Source organism: Mesoplodon mirus (genome assembly GCF_964341445.2).
Source record: "Mesoplodon mirus genome assembly, chromosome: 8".
NCBI classification, from domain to species: Eukaryota; Metazoa; Chordata; class Mammalia; order Artiodactyla; family Ziphiidae; genus Mesoplodon; species Mesoplodon mirus.
This window is the reverse complement of record NC_138984.1, coordinates 74,695,153-74,709,551: the sequence shown is the minus strand read 5'-3', so window position 1 is coordinate 74,709,551 and position 14,399 is coordinate 74,695,153. Positions and strand designations below refer to the sequence as shown.

At 38.9% G+C, this 14,399-nt stretch overlaps 1 protein-coding gene across 4 annotated transcripts in view; it reads right to left on the bottom strand.

Annotated features, from left to right (window-relative positions):
* TANC1 (tetratricopeptide repeat, ankyrin repeat and coiled-coil containing 1) overlaps positions 1-14,399 on the bottom strand; it is a 239,929-nt gene that overhangs the window by 155,727 nt on the left and 69,803 nt on the right. For all 4 annotated transcript variants that reach the window (XM_082629880.1, XM_082629879.1, XM_082629882.1 and 1 more), the window contains exon 2: positions 10,771-10,850. In XM_082629880.1, the coding sequence (XP_082486006.1) occupies positions 10,771-10,831 (61 nt within the window). In that variant the 5' untranslated portion in view covers positions 10,832-10,850. The remainder of the gene's footprint in view (positions 1-10,770; positions 10,851-14,399) is intronic.

Below are 14,399 nucleotides of genomic sequence, written 5' to 3'. Positions count from 1 at the left end.
CCGTGGAAAACCTAATGACTCATTTGTGTTGGTTTTATGTCTTTATTTTGGTTTCTCTATAAAATAAGTTTCTTAAATATAAGTCAATCAGACTAGCAGATCTCTAGCCTCAGCACAAACATGAAATTTTTAATAATGCAGGAGACACTGCTACCCACTGAAGACAAGCAATGTGACTTTCAAGCAACTTCAAGGAAAATTCCCCTATGAGTAACTTTCTAAGGAAACCCCACTACTACACACCAGGGCCACACTTGGAAAAGGGAAGAATCAAACTAGAGTCTGTCACATTCCCAACAGAAAAAATGTACAAGGACATAAAAAGACAATTATTGAAGAGGAACTATAAATGGGCACTAAATATTTAAAGAGGTCTTCCGATCTCAAAGAAATGCTAATTAAAAACAAATACATGTTTTAACGTATAAACTTGACAAAGATTATTAAAATCCACAAATACCCAATACTAGAAAGAGCCATGCAAGCAGACACACTCACACACTGCTTACACAGGTGGCGACCAACACAATCCTTCTGGAAAACAATTTGTCAAGAAGTACCATGAGCTTCTGAAAAGTTCCTCTCCTTTCACTATTAATTCCTTACCTAGAAACATTCCACTAAAATAATCAGAGATTTATACAAAGATACATATTTTCCAGAGGGTTTTTCTTTAATGAATGAGAAAAATATGTAAACAAAATTCACCCAAACAAAATCATGGTATATTGGTACAACAGACTCTTAGGCATTTTTCAAAGAGTAATGACATTAGAAAGGATAAAGCAAAAGATAAGAATTATTTAAAAAACCCAAGATATTCTTTATCAGTATTTTACAAATTTTCTACAATGAGCACATATTATACTGGGCATTGATCAAAGGCCCATATTTATTCTGACTTTAACTTTTCCAAAGCCAAAATGGATATAACAGTTGATGGCACCTTAAAATTGCTACCAGCCAGGGAATGGTTATAATGTGGCAAGCACTAACCACGCAAACCTATGTTATTACATCTGGTAGAGTGACTAGACAATTATAACCTCCTCCAGGTTTCAGTCAACAGATCACTTAAAGTCCACTGTGGAAGGAATAAGAGCCCTGAATTTCATCTGAAAGCCTTCCATTAAAACCTCCTTCTGAGATCATGAAAGAATGGCATCAAACTTGCAGAATGCATGTCTGCAGCTTGGAAGAAAAGTCCTGGAGAAAACAGTGAAGGGCTCAAAAAAATGCTGAAACATCAATGCTCTTAATGGTAGAGAAGATGATGTCATATGAAGAAAAATGAGTATTGACAACTAGGTGAAAAAAATTATTTAGAAGAATCAGGTTCTGAACATAAATTTTAATTACCTTAACCTACTTATTCACTTTCCTACCATTGTATGAAAAGGATTGAGATATGTAAAAATAACTTTCTAAAGAAAGGAAATCTTCAGTAAAGTATAACATTTTAAGTAGTAAAGTATGTCAATTTAATTGACAGCAGTTCTTTCTTCCTTAGCAGTACCCAAAATAATGGTGTGTTTTATAACCAATGAAGTACTGTGTAACATTTATAATCAGAACAATAAAGACAAGGGCTGTGGGCTGAACTGTGTTCCCTCAAATTCATATGTTGAAGCCCTAACCCCCAACATGATGGTATTTGAAGAGGCCTTTTAGAGATACTTAGGTTTAAATGAGGGCATGAGGATGGGGCCTTCATGATGGGATTTGCATCCTTATAACAAGGGGCACAGGAGTGCTTGCTGTCTCTCTTGCCATGTGAGGATTCAAGTATAAGGCAGCCATCTGCAAGCCAGAAAGAGAATCTTCAACCAGAACCTGATCATGCTGGTGCCTTGAGCTCAGAACTCTAGCCTCCAGAACTGTGAGAAAATAAACTTCTGTTGTTTAAGCCACTCAATCTATAGCATTGTGTTATGGCTGCCCAGACTAAGACTACAAGAAAATGTGCCATCAGAAGTCAAAATATTTTTAACATCTGGTACGTGGAAGGAAGTTTTCTACATAACTCTAAAGTTATGTAGAAAACTTTCTTGGGGTAGGTTGGTGAGGTGGGGGACAAACAAGCCCTCACAAAGATACGAGGCATTAACATATACATTGTTTGAGAACCAAATGTAAGATCATCAGGAAGGCAGCAGTGCACAGGCGGCTCCCTTCCATCCTCAACCCAGAGTTTGCATCCTCTTCACCTCTGCTACCAGCCACTTCCATGCTCTATATAAACTCCAGACAAGTGCCCAAACCATTATAGGCCCCTATGTGTATGTCTTATATCAGAGACATCATCATTTTTGAGTACTCTGGGCTCTGGGACAGTCTCGGGGCACAAAGAATGTCATCTTGTACCCAATGTAGCAGTATGATGCTCCCGAAGTCCCTTAAAAATGAACAACTCTCACACAAACTTTTGAGAATGAAGAATTAAAAATCAGCTCTAAAGTCTTATTTCATCCTGATTCCCATGACAGTGCTGTGGTCACCAGAACACAGGACAAGAATCTGATTCTATATTGGCACCACTGATGGCTGATGTTATAACCAGCCTGCCACCAAAGGGAGGGGGGGGTGAGAGACCGACACAGATCCTACATTCCAACTCCATGATTTCCAATATGAATAAGGGTTTCTCAATTTGATGCTGTATACCAAGGCTAGGGCTACCCAACGGGTTACCCCTGACGGCCATCTGTCAACTGCAGGACAAGTGTAAGGTCAAAGCCCTCAATCCCTAAAAGAAGAATCATTTAGTTTAGATCATCCTGCATGGAAAAAAGAAGTCAACCTAGATCAAAATTTTTGGTAGCCTATCTCCCCTCTCAGGAACTATGTTTGCCAATAGATTACATCAAATCCAGTTTTCTACATTTCTGTAGAATATGTATAAAACTTACGCCAATAGGTCACATGAAAATTCAAATATGGAGCTTTTTATGAGAATTAAGAAGCTATACGTGACAAAACTCTCTGAAGACTTGGTCTATAGAAACTAAGACCATTGGTTGTTTTTTGTTTTTTAACAGTAAAGCAGCTTGCATGAACAAATATCTGTGAAATGAAATTAGGTTTGACATAAAAATGGACTCTGAATTATTATATTTCTGTATTAGCTTTCCTGTTGCATTTACACATATACATACAAAAAGGGACCCAAGTAAATAAATGTTGTTGTCTGAGAATTTTGTTACAGCCTTTATGATGATTCAGATAGGCTGTGACTTGCTGGATGTTGTACTGGCCATAAAAATTGGAAGATCCAGGATAAGTCTTGATTTCACCTTCTCAGTCCAGACTTTTCTCTAATTACACCTCTCACAGTTAACAGCTCAGATGGACCAGCCGTGGTCCATCATGTATAGCATCTGACACACATAATAAATGCTCAGTATTTGTGCCCATCCTTCTCTTTCATCCTTTATATATCCCTAAAATGTATGGGGAAGCTATAAAGAGGATGGGCAATGGAGCCTTCCACATATAAAGACCTTTACTAATAAGGATATGTTGAAATGAAACATCTCAGCAACTTTATAAACTGTACTTAGAAATCTATTCTTAAAGCTTCTTGCTAACTCCCGAAATTTCTTTAGTAAGGGGAAAAGACTCTCAGTTTAACTTCACAAAGAAAAAAAGGATAAAATGCAACTGACATGATATAGGTTAAAAGGTAAAACAAGTTATAAATCAAAGTATGAATCACCATACAACAGACAAATGACTCAGAGCTGCTTCGGTTTTATCATGAGGGAAAGGCTAAAGATGGCAGAAGAGCCTTTAGTATCCAAAGTCAATAGCAGAATCGGTATTTGGAGAGAGGACATCATGGATAGAAGCTTCTAGAACATCATTCTCTTGCCTGAGATCAACAGAGAGGGAACAAGATGTTTCAGAAGGGTTTTGTTTGTCTTTAAAGTACCAAACAGTTTTCTTGAGGAAGAAAAGATGTACTGAACATCTAGCAGAAGCCATATGTCAAGCAAGGCACTTCTGTAGACAGGTTATCTTATTTAACCCTAACAACATCCCTGTAAGGTAGCTTAACTAGGTTAAGAAATTTGTCCAAGTACACACGGAAGTGAACAAGCGAGGATTTGAATTTGCATCTTCAGATTCCAAAGTCTGTGCTTTTTCGAGACTCTGACGTGGGAGGGGTGACAGAGAAAAACTGATGAAGGGACCAACTGAACCAGAGGGAACAGCATTCCCACTCCTACTAATAACCAACCTGTTCCTTTCTATGTTCAAATCCTGTCCTACAGGATTTTGCAGAATTTATTTAAATGCTCTGGTAAATAGAAATACAATACCTTTAGACTGAACTATTTCTGCTTATTTTGTTGCTTGGGAAACATTTTTTGAGTCAGTTAACAACAAGATACCAAATATCCATAGCTCAGCAAGACAGTCACTGCACTAAATTCCTAAATAATAGTCCACAACCACAAAAAATGGGCAATGCAGCAGAGAATAATCAAAAGCAGCTTCATATTTTCTGGGTAAAACAAAGCATCGTTTGTATTGAGGCATTTTTAGAAGGTACCACTGAAAGCCAGACTGCAGCCTGGAATGGCTTAAAATACCACATTTAACAATCACATCAATGGCTTTTAAACTTTAGAGGCAAACAGCTTCCTTTTACTACAAATTCAAAGTGAAGGATTAGATGCAAAGCTAACAGATTCAGGACACAGTCAAGCTTAGGGACTATCCAATGCCTTAATTAACACCATTAATTACAAGTGTATTGAGCCAACTAGCTGGGTTTTAATGATTAAATGGTGAAGGTCAAAATTTTTAAATAAATTGCTTCAAACTACGCCCCCCTGCTGAAAAAAGAACACCAATAATTAAACGGAAAGGAAAAGCCTAATAAACAATTATTTTGGCATATTTAGCAACCTTAATCAGTCTATACTTTAATTGAGACAATACCACAATTAAGAGTTCACCAAACTTTGCTCTTCTGCCTCAACTTGGAGCTACTGGGTTGGCCAAAAGGTTTGTTTGTTTTTTCTGTAAGATGACTCTAGTAGCACTTAGTTGGCTTTAACTTCATTCAAGACAATTTTGTTAGATTGTATGTGACAGCTGTCATATCAGCATGCATTTAAAACAAAAAGACATCATAATTGGTGAATTTTTGTTTAGTCATTTTAATATTGAAGATGGAAGAAAAAAGCAACATTTTCAGCATATTATGCTTTATTATTTCAAGAAAGGTAAAAACAACTGAAACGCAAAAAAAGATTTGTGCAGTGTATGGAGAAGATGCTGTGACTGATCGAACATGTCAAAAGTGGTTTGCAAAGTTCCGTGCTGGAGATTTCTCGCTGGATGATGCTCCACGGTGAGGTGGACCAGTTGATCAAATCGAGACACTGAGAACAATCAATGTTATATACCACGCAGGAGACAGCCGACATACTCAAAATATCCAAATCAAGCATTGAAAATCATTTGCACCAGCTTGGTTATGTTCATCGCTTTGATGTTTGGGTTCCACATAAGTTAAGTGAAAAAAACCTTCTTGACCATATTTCCACATGGGATTCTCTACTTAAACATAATGAAAACATTCCATTTTTACAACAAATTGTGAAGGGCGATGAAAAGTGGATACTATACAATAAGGTGGACTGGGGCAAGCGAAATAAACCACCACCAACCACACCAAAGGCTAAAGAAGGTGATGTGTATATGGTCGGATTGGAAGGGAGTCCTCTATTATGAACTCCTTCCAGAAAATCAAACAACTAATTCCAACAAGTATTGTTCCCAGTTAGACCAACTGGAAGCAGCACTCGACGAAAAGAGTCCAGAATTAGTGAACAGAAAAATCATAATCTTCCATCAGGATACCGCAAGACCACATGTTTCTTTGATGACCAGCCAAAACCGTTACAGCTTGGCTGGGAAGTTTTGATTCACCCGCTGTATTCACCAAACATTACACCTTCGGATTTCCATTTATTTAGGTCTTTACAAAATTCTCTTAATAGAAAAAATTTCAATTCCCTGGAAGACTGTTAAAGGCACCTGGAACAGTTCTTTGCTCAAAAAGATAAAATTTGGGGAAGATGGAATTATGAAGTTGCCTGGAAAATGGCAGAAGGTAGTGGAACAAAAGGGTGAATACGTTGTTCAATAAAGTTCTCAGTGAAAATGAAAAATGTGTCTTATTTTTACTTAAAAACCAAAGGTACTTTTTGGCCAACCCAATACTTCCACACCAATAGAGGGCAAGTAGGAGAGTTGGACAGGGCAAGAGACTATGGCTTCAAGATTGGCAGAGGCAAAAGGGACACAGAGAGAGAGGGAGGCATTAGCCCTTTCTAGGAGGGTAAGAGGCCTTGCCCATCTAATGCTTCCAGATTGGTGTCACTATTTCCAGGGTTAAAAGGAAAAAAACAAAACCACTATCAACAGTGAGATTTGATTACATCGTAGATGTTAGATAAAATTAGGTTTCATTTCTTGGAGACCAGAAGGAAAAAAAAGTCCAAAAAACTAGCCAAGCCATGTACTTGCTGTGGAAGCAGTAACTATTATAACGAGCTATACTAGGTATCTGTGTTGGTTAGCTTTTGAAGTGGAGAGGACCTGCAAATGTCTACAACTGAGAATCCTCCCTAACGCACATCTTGGTGGGAGATGAAGTCCACCCTGCCCTAGAGAAGCTAAGCAGTCCAAATACACACTTGCTCAGCCTCTCCTACAGCCAGAACCCAGGAATGGGAACCAGGCTCAGCCCTTTTGATGTACCTACCCCACACTTTCAATTTCTCCTCGGTTATTCTTAAGCATTTTCACTTCCAGATGAATTTTAAAACCAACTATGTCAAAAGCAAAACAAAACAGGATTTTTAGGGCAGTGAAAGTACTCGGTATGATACTATGATGGTGAATACATGTCACTATATACTTGGGCAAACCCACAGGATGTCCCACACCAAGAGTGACCCCTAATGTAAACTATGGTCTGCGGGTGATGATGTGTCAATGTAGGTTCAACAGTTGTAACAAATATACCTCCTTGATGGGAGAACATTGATAATGGGGACGCTAGGAATGAGTGGAGGCATGGGGTATACAGAAAATCTCTGCACCTTCCTCTCAATTTTGCTGTGAACCTAAAACTGGCTCTAAAAAAATTTACATCTTTAAAAAGAAAATAGTTGGGGCTTCCCTGATGGCGCACTGGTTGAGAATCTGCCTGCTAATGCAGGGGACATGGGTTCGAGCCCTGGTCTGGGAGGATCCCACATGCCGCGGAGCAACTAGGCCCATGAGCCACAACTACTGAGCCTGTGCATCTGGAGCCTGTGCTCCGCAACAAGAGAGGCCGCGATAGTGAGAGGCCTGCACACCGCGATTGAAGAGTGGCCCCCGCTTGCCACAACTAGAGAAAGCCCTCGCACAGGAACTAAGACCCAACACAGCAAAAATTAATTAATTAATAAACTCCTACCCCCAACATCTTCAAAAAAAAAAAAAAAAAAGAAAATAGTTGGGATTTCATTAGAGATTAAATGGCATGTATAGATAATTTTGTAAGAGCTAGTCAGTTTAAAATAATAAATTTGCCCATTCAGGAATACAGTATTTCTTTCCATTTATTCAGGTCTTCCCTTAAGTCCTTCAACAAAGTTTTATTATTTTCTTCAATATAAGGCTTATACCTTTCTTCTTAGGTTGATATTTAAAGTTTCTGTCTCTATTATAAAATGGGACTTTTTTCCTTTTCATTTTCTAAACAGTGCTGCTATACAGAAAAGATATTAATTTCCTATGCTGCTCTAAACTCTTACTAGGTCCAGGTTTGACATCAATACTCTGAAATCTTAAGAGTTCAGTAATTACTTTTAAATTAAGGAACTTTAATGATAGTGACAGGAAAGTTTGCTGATAGTAAAGGTCATTTACACACATGGTGGAAGGTTGTAGACCTCTCTAGAGAGCTTCAAAATAAAGATAACACCCCATCCGCTTGTTTTAGATCAAGGTCCTAACGTAACAGCAGGGAAAGAAAAAATAGATGCCCTCGTCTGGCCTTCCCCACATTATGGTTTAATATTGATTTTTGCTCCCTTAGGCCTGACTCAAGGTGAAGAGAACTCATTTGCACTGATGGACTAGTGGAAACAAGGTAAATGTAGTTTCCCAAAAAATTTTAAAGTTTTTAATATTGCATTCTCCAGTGTGATTCTACAGCCTCCAGAAAATACTTTTTGCTCAGCTATAAGCATTTCCTAGGTATAAAAAAAAAAACCATAAAAAAGTAATTTTGCTATTTTTAGAGTTGACTCAATGACTTTCAATAACTTTCAATAATTTGATATCTCACTGTACATAATACTTGAAATATCCTTATATACATAAAACTTAAATTTCAATACCTGCTAAAATTTTACCAATAAAGTGACATTTTCTTTTAGGGACAGGAGCTGAGGGTATAAAAACTTTTTAATACTTATGAAAAAATTTGTTTTCTTTTGAAGAATACTAAGTTTAACTCAGTGATGTTCCAAATTCTCAAAATAGGTTCAACATAAAAGTGTAGCTCAAGATTGTTTGTAAAAACAATCTACAAAGGATATGAAAAGCTGAACTCAAAATTTTAGACAAATATTTTCTAAATTTCTGTGACTGTGAGTTCAAGTACGTAAAAATGAATTTTCCTTTGTCTTTACAACAAAGATTGGTTTAATTGGAAACAGTAGAGCAAAATTTTTCCATATTGCAGCAGATATTACCCAAGTTTCACAGCGGTCTCAGTAGGTTAGCCAGCTTTAATTTACAGCGAAACTTAGCTGTGATTTACTTATATAATGAGAGCTGGCACAGAGCTCAACACATGAATGGTCAAATTCCAAGTATTTTCCCCAATCATCTTGTGACATAACTTCGTCAAGATTTAAAATTCCATCTGCTTTGTTCCCCAGTGGAATACAACCAGGTTCTAGTTAAGAGAAAAAAGGCATACACCATACAGATGTTTTATGAGAAATGTTCCCATTGCTTTTTCAAGTTGGTTTGCATTAGTGAAAAGCCAAAGTGTGGGAATTATTATGAAGAAATGATTCAGAAAACACAATAGTTGCTCTTAAAGACCAAAGGGGGAAATAAACCCCAAATAACATGCTCTACAACTGGAAAAGTTTCAAACGCAAACAATGTTCACTGTCTGGCCCATCTGAAAGGCAGGGTGCCGAAAATCATTAACATACTGTAATTTCACATGAGTCTGGCACCGATCAAAGAGGATGGTAAGCCTGTTGTGAAAGACTCCATTACTAAGCAGAGAGTTTTGGCTTGGAGACCCTGGCCCTGAGAAAAATAACCCACTGGTTGGCAGCTCCAGTCCAACAGACAGCTTTAGGATCTAACTTTATCCTGGAAACTACAAAGGCATGTAAAGAAGCAAATAACATAGTTCCTAGGATGAGTGTCAGTTGAGCCAAAACTGGGGGAAAATTTTTTGTTGTTGTTTTTAAGACAGCTTTTCGAGAACTAAAGAGAAGGATGTTTTGGCCTTAACCCAGCAGAGGGTGAAGGGTCCCCTGGATAGAAATTATGTGAACTGAAAATTCCCTGTAGTAGCAATTCTAATTAATTATTCAAAGCTAGGAGTTGATTTTCTAAGGTTAAGAGCTAACTATGGTCTCTTGTTTCTATCATCAAAAACTGGTTTCTTCTTTTCTTTGCATCTGCTTAGCCAGGCATTAATGAGAGGCTTTTAATGGAATCTTATCAGCAACTTTACAACAAAGTCTCTACCTTTAAGGTTAAGTTTGCTTTTTGCAGGTTTGGTTAAAGGGAAATTAGTAATAGAAAATTTGTCAAGGTTCCACATAACCAAAAAGTTTACAAGTCCACTTATTCTTTTACAGAAACAACATATATAACAATATTACCACAAGGCATTACAAGATCTTTTGAATTAAAGAGTTAACTATAACTCAGCCTACTTATTTATACCTTAATAGAAATTAAAACTGAAGTGTTATTCAATATACAATAACTCAGAAACCAGCCATTCTCTGACTCTGGATTAACATGAGTTTCAGTGAAATGGCACATTTCAGGGAAATCGATCCATACTAACAGATTTTTATGTGCCATACAGGTAGATAACATGTAGTTTTTCTGGTGAGTGGTCACCAAAATAACCTTAGAGTAGCTTATCCCATGGAATGCAGTGTAGAGTCACAATGACCACATATGCACCAGAACTCTACGAACAGGAATGAAATCCAAGCCAAATGAAGTAGCTCTCATCATAATGAAAACTAGCAGCCTGGCATTGAGTGTGGCTACACCTGTTAGGGGGAGAATTTGATACTCAAAAGATGAGGACCAGTCAGCCAGCAGTTGGTCAAACATATAAAATGCAAGCATGCGTGGGAAAAGAGAAAGCGCTTTCTAGAAATCAAATTCCTGGACACACCTGCTCTCCCTCAATGTCTATAACTCTGCCTTGGGATCTGAATGACCTGTTAAAATTATGACCCTTACAAGTCTTCTGGGAAAGCATTTGGTTCAGAACCCAAACTCAATCTTCAAAGTCACTTCCCAGGAGAAAGCTCACAAATATATTTAGTTTCTCATGGCCTCCAGGTTGCTGTTTCTTCTAACCCATATCACTTCTCTGACCCATTCCCAAGGCAGTAACATCTGCCCTGCCTGGATGAAGCGGTGCCTTGCTGGCTCCCGCCCACCATGCTTGCTCAGCTCAACTCAATCCTGGACACATACCTGTTTCCTTCTTGCTTCCCTTTCCTCCCTCTCGGCTCTTCTTCAGCACAGCCTTTAACATTTTCAACACTCTTTCGCTTCTAAAGAGAAAAGGAGGAGAGAGAAGAGGAATTAAGTATTATAAATTGGAACATAACTTGCATATTGACACAAACGGTAACTTGTCTTCAAACAAACAGATCACGTAGGATAATATAAAGGTACCTTGAGTTTTACATTAATTTCCTATGAATAAACTAACATGGGGAACTAAATGCTAAAAGACACAAGGAGTGTTTTATAATGTTTAATGAAGTGATCAGAAGTTCATCGTCTTGTTATAAGTTAAAAAAAACCACAACAACAGCGCATTCTCAGCATTCCACATCTAATTAAGGTTATGAGGCTAAATCTGGACACATTACTGTAAGGTATCTGGCATAGGAATGTGGGTCTCCCAACCCCCACTCATCAAAAGAAAACATTAAGACAGAATCAAAAAGATAATGGTTAAGAAGGAAAGCTACATGGTTAAAGGCATGTTTTACAGGTGCTACTGATTATATAACCATAAGGAAAACATTTTAGAAGGTTAATCAGAATGAAACATACCTTAAAAACATTTGCAAAATAAATACAGTGGGAACACATTTCAACGCTGATGTCGGGGTGTCTGGTCAAACAGCACACACTGCAATGGTTTTTACCACATATTGTTATGACCTTTGGGCGGGGGTTGGGGGAGGTAAGAAGAACAGGCCTGAGGCTGAATCCTTTAAATAATGAGCTGTATTTTTAAGCAGGGTTGTACTGAGCACATAAAAACAACACAATGGCCCAGGCCTAAGATGAAACACAAAACCACCCCTCCAGCAAAGAGACAGACAAAAGGACCATTATTTCATCAGTTAGTCAGTCTCCTCCAGCTCTCTCTTCCCTCCACTAACTCAGATGAGATGGCTAGACAACGCCAAAACAGTAACAAATCTGAGTGGGTTGTGTTACCATCACACCCTTGTTAACGGCACTAAGTAGAAGCAGGTAGAAGGCGGCAGCAAGTAGCTTACTGCTGAAGAAAACAAAGAGGGGATGACTCCTCTGTAGAAAACCTGCCTTGTTAGCATCAAGGCTTCCAGTGGTCTCTGCATAACGCCCCGCACAAGTGCTTGACCCCAGAGTTGAGCCAAGGCTTTGTGGAGCCCACTGAGAGGGAGGAAGGGTCCCAAAGTGCTGCCATGCACAACATAAGCACACAAGGTGACCTTTCTTATCATTGGGTTCAGGCCTGTATTTATTTTTCCAAGCCCTTTGTTTTCCCGATGAAGAAACAGAGACCCTGGGAGGCTGACTTGCCCCAGGGTCACCCAGCTAATTAACAGCAGGGCCGGAATCCAAATCTGAGGACTCCCAGCAAGGGTCCTCCTTCTTCCCCAGTGCTGGCCTCTCTGCTTAGAGCACTGAAAGCTTTGGGAAACAGCAATCAAACAATCAAAAAAATTAACAACAAACCAACCAACCTGAAAGATACTAGGAAGTAAATATCTTAAGCAGAATTTGGAAAAAGCCATAGTGAAGCTTATTAGGGTTAAATCGTCTTACAAACAAGTCTTTACACACAAAAGGAGCATGGCTTAGAGCCTAATTCTTTTTAAAAATGCTACTTGAATGGACCCCTGTGAAAAGACTTGGGTTTCACGTAAAGGGCAAACACTGAATCTGGAAGTGGGCCACAGTGTGCTTCCATAGGGGAGCTGTGGAAACACAAATTTCTCCTGACAGCCATGCTTGAAGGAAACAATGCAAAATGTTGTGGCATAAAAAATGGTAGGAAAAGTTAAAAAATAAATAGATGCCTGGTAAGCACAGACATTTTCTTCCCCAAATTAAAAATAAATAAATAAATCAACCAACCAACCCTTCAGGGTTTGTCATTTAGCAAAGACTACATACTAAAGAAATAAGAGAAAAATATCAATGGAGCCAGGCCAGCAAAGCTTGGCCAAGGTCCTTAGGGAACTTTTCCCCGTGTTTCCCTGGATCACTGAACAGCTCAGGCCCCACCACAGCGGTGAAGCTGCCCCTGATTAATCACCCTTGTCACCACCAACCCACAACAGATCTACAATGCCACTTGGAATACACAGCCCACAGGGCAAGGACTGGCAGACACAGACTTGGGCATCTCATCCCAGACACCTTAGATGTCTATTTTTGGGAGCTCAGCTGTTTTCAGGATAGTGAAATCTTCCCCATCAGTGGTCTCAAGTGAAGAGGCTATCAGATATTCACTGTAAATTATTCTCCCAGTTCTTGTTTTCCTCCCTAAATAGTAACTCAAGGGAAAGAGCTTAAATTCATACTCTAAAAGATATTCAAACTGCACATGGAGAAACTTTAACGGATTATACCTGGGTGCAAAAATTAAGGAACCCCCATACACACACAAGCTGGAAAGGAAAAAAAAGAAGACTGCTCCCCGTGGGTTAAATTCTGAAATTAATACAGATCAGAGTAGAGCTGCGCAAAGTCCCAATCAGTCATGGCCTGAAAGATGTAACTGGAACGTGACATTCATCAACAGACCCTTTAAAGACTATGCCCATCTGAAGTGGGGTGGTCAGAAAAAGCAACTATAGTAATAGGCTGGAGGAGCCAACACTGGCAGTATAGTCCAGAGAAGATTATCTGCACACCTGACAGTACCTGTGAACTTACAAATACATACTCCCACATCCAGTTCTGGAAACAGACCCATCAGGCTATCGGACCCAGTGCTATTAAACACTGGCATCATAACTACTTCCCCTTCTTCTAATCCTGTTCTCAATGAGCAGTGCCTCTTAATTTGGCTTTTTAACCTAACAACAGTGGGGGGAGAGCGTGCTGGTCTAGTCCACCCAACACAATTGTCTAGCTTGTTGAGAGACATGATTCTGGGAATTAATTAATAAACCAGTGTTCTGGCTTTAAACAAGAGCTCTCATGAGCTTTGTTTAAGGGAATCACTTTGCCAAGTATCATCTATTTAAGACATAAAGAATATTAAGTTTCTGATTCCAGTTTGAGTACCAAAAGGAAGACAGTGGTAAATGCTTGAATGCAAATGCCACCGTGAAGCAGTCTTATGAGGGCAGCCAGCGGGCTCTCCCCGAATGACACCTTCTGCATCACTTCTCTTCCTGTAGCAACTTCAACTACTGACAATTTTCCCCTAAAAAGGGTGAACACTGCCCTGCTACAGAAGTGAACCACAAAGAAATGATGCAAACCAGCCTTCCAGACACAAAAAAAGAAACTGACAGAAGCTATCAAGTTCCTATTAGAGGACCATACATGTAAGGAAGTTCTTATGGACAAGCATAATAGGATAAAACAAGAAATGCTGTCCCTTTTCACTTTAAATACTATAGATCAAAAGGCACAGGTGTAACTCAAATAAATACTGCCCAAATAGAATCCCTCAATTTCTGCCCCATAAAACTTTAGCCTCTATCACACAAGTAGTATAAACATATGGCTGGATTTAAGTATTTAAAAATAAATCTTTGATGGCACTTCCCTGGTGGCATAGTGGTTAGGAATCCGCCTGCCAATGCAGGGGACCTGGGTTTGAGCCCTGGTCCAGGAAGATCCCACTTGCCATGGAGCAA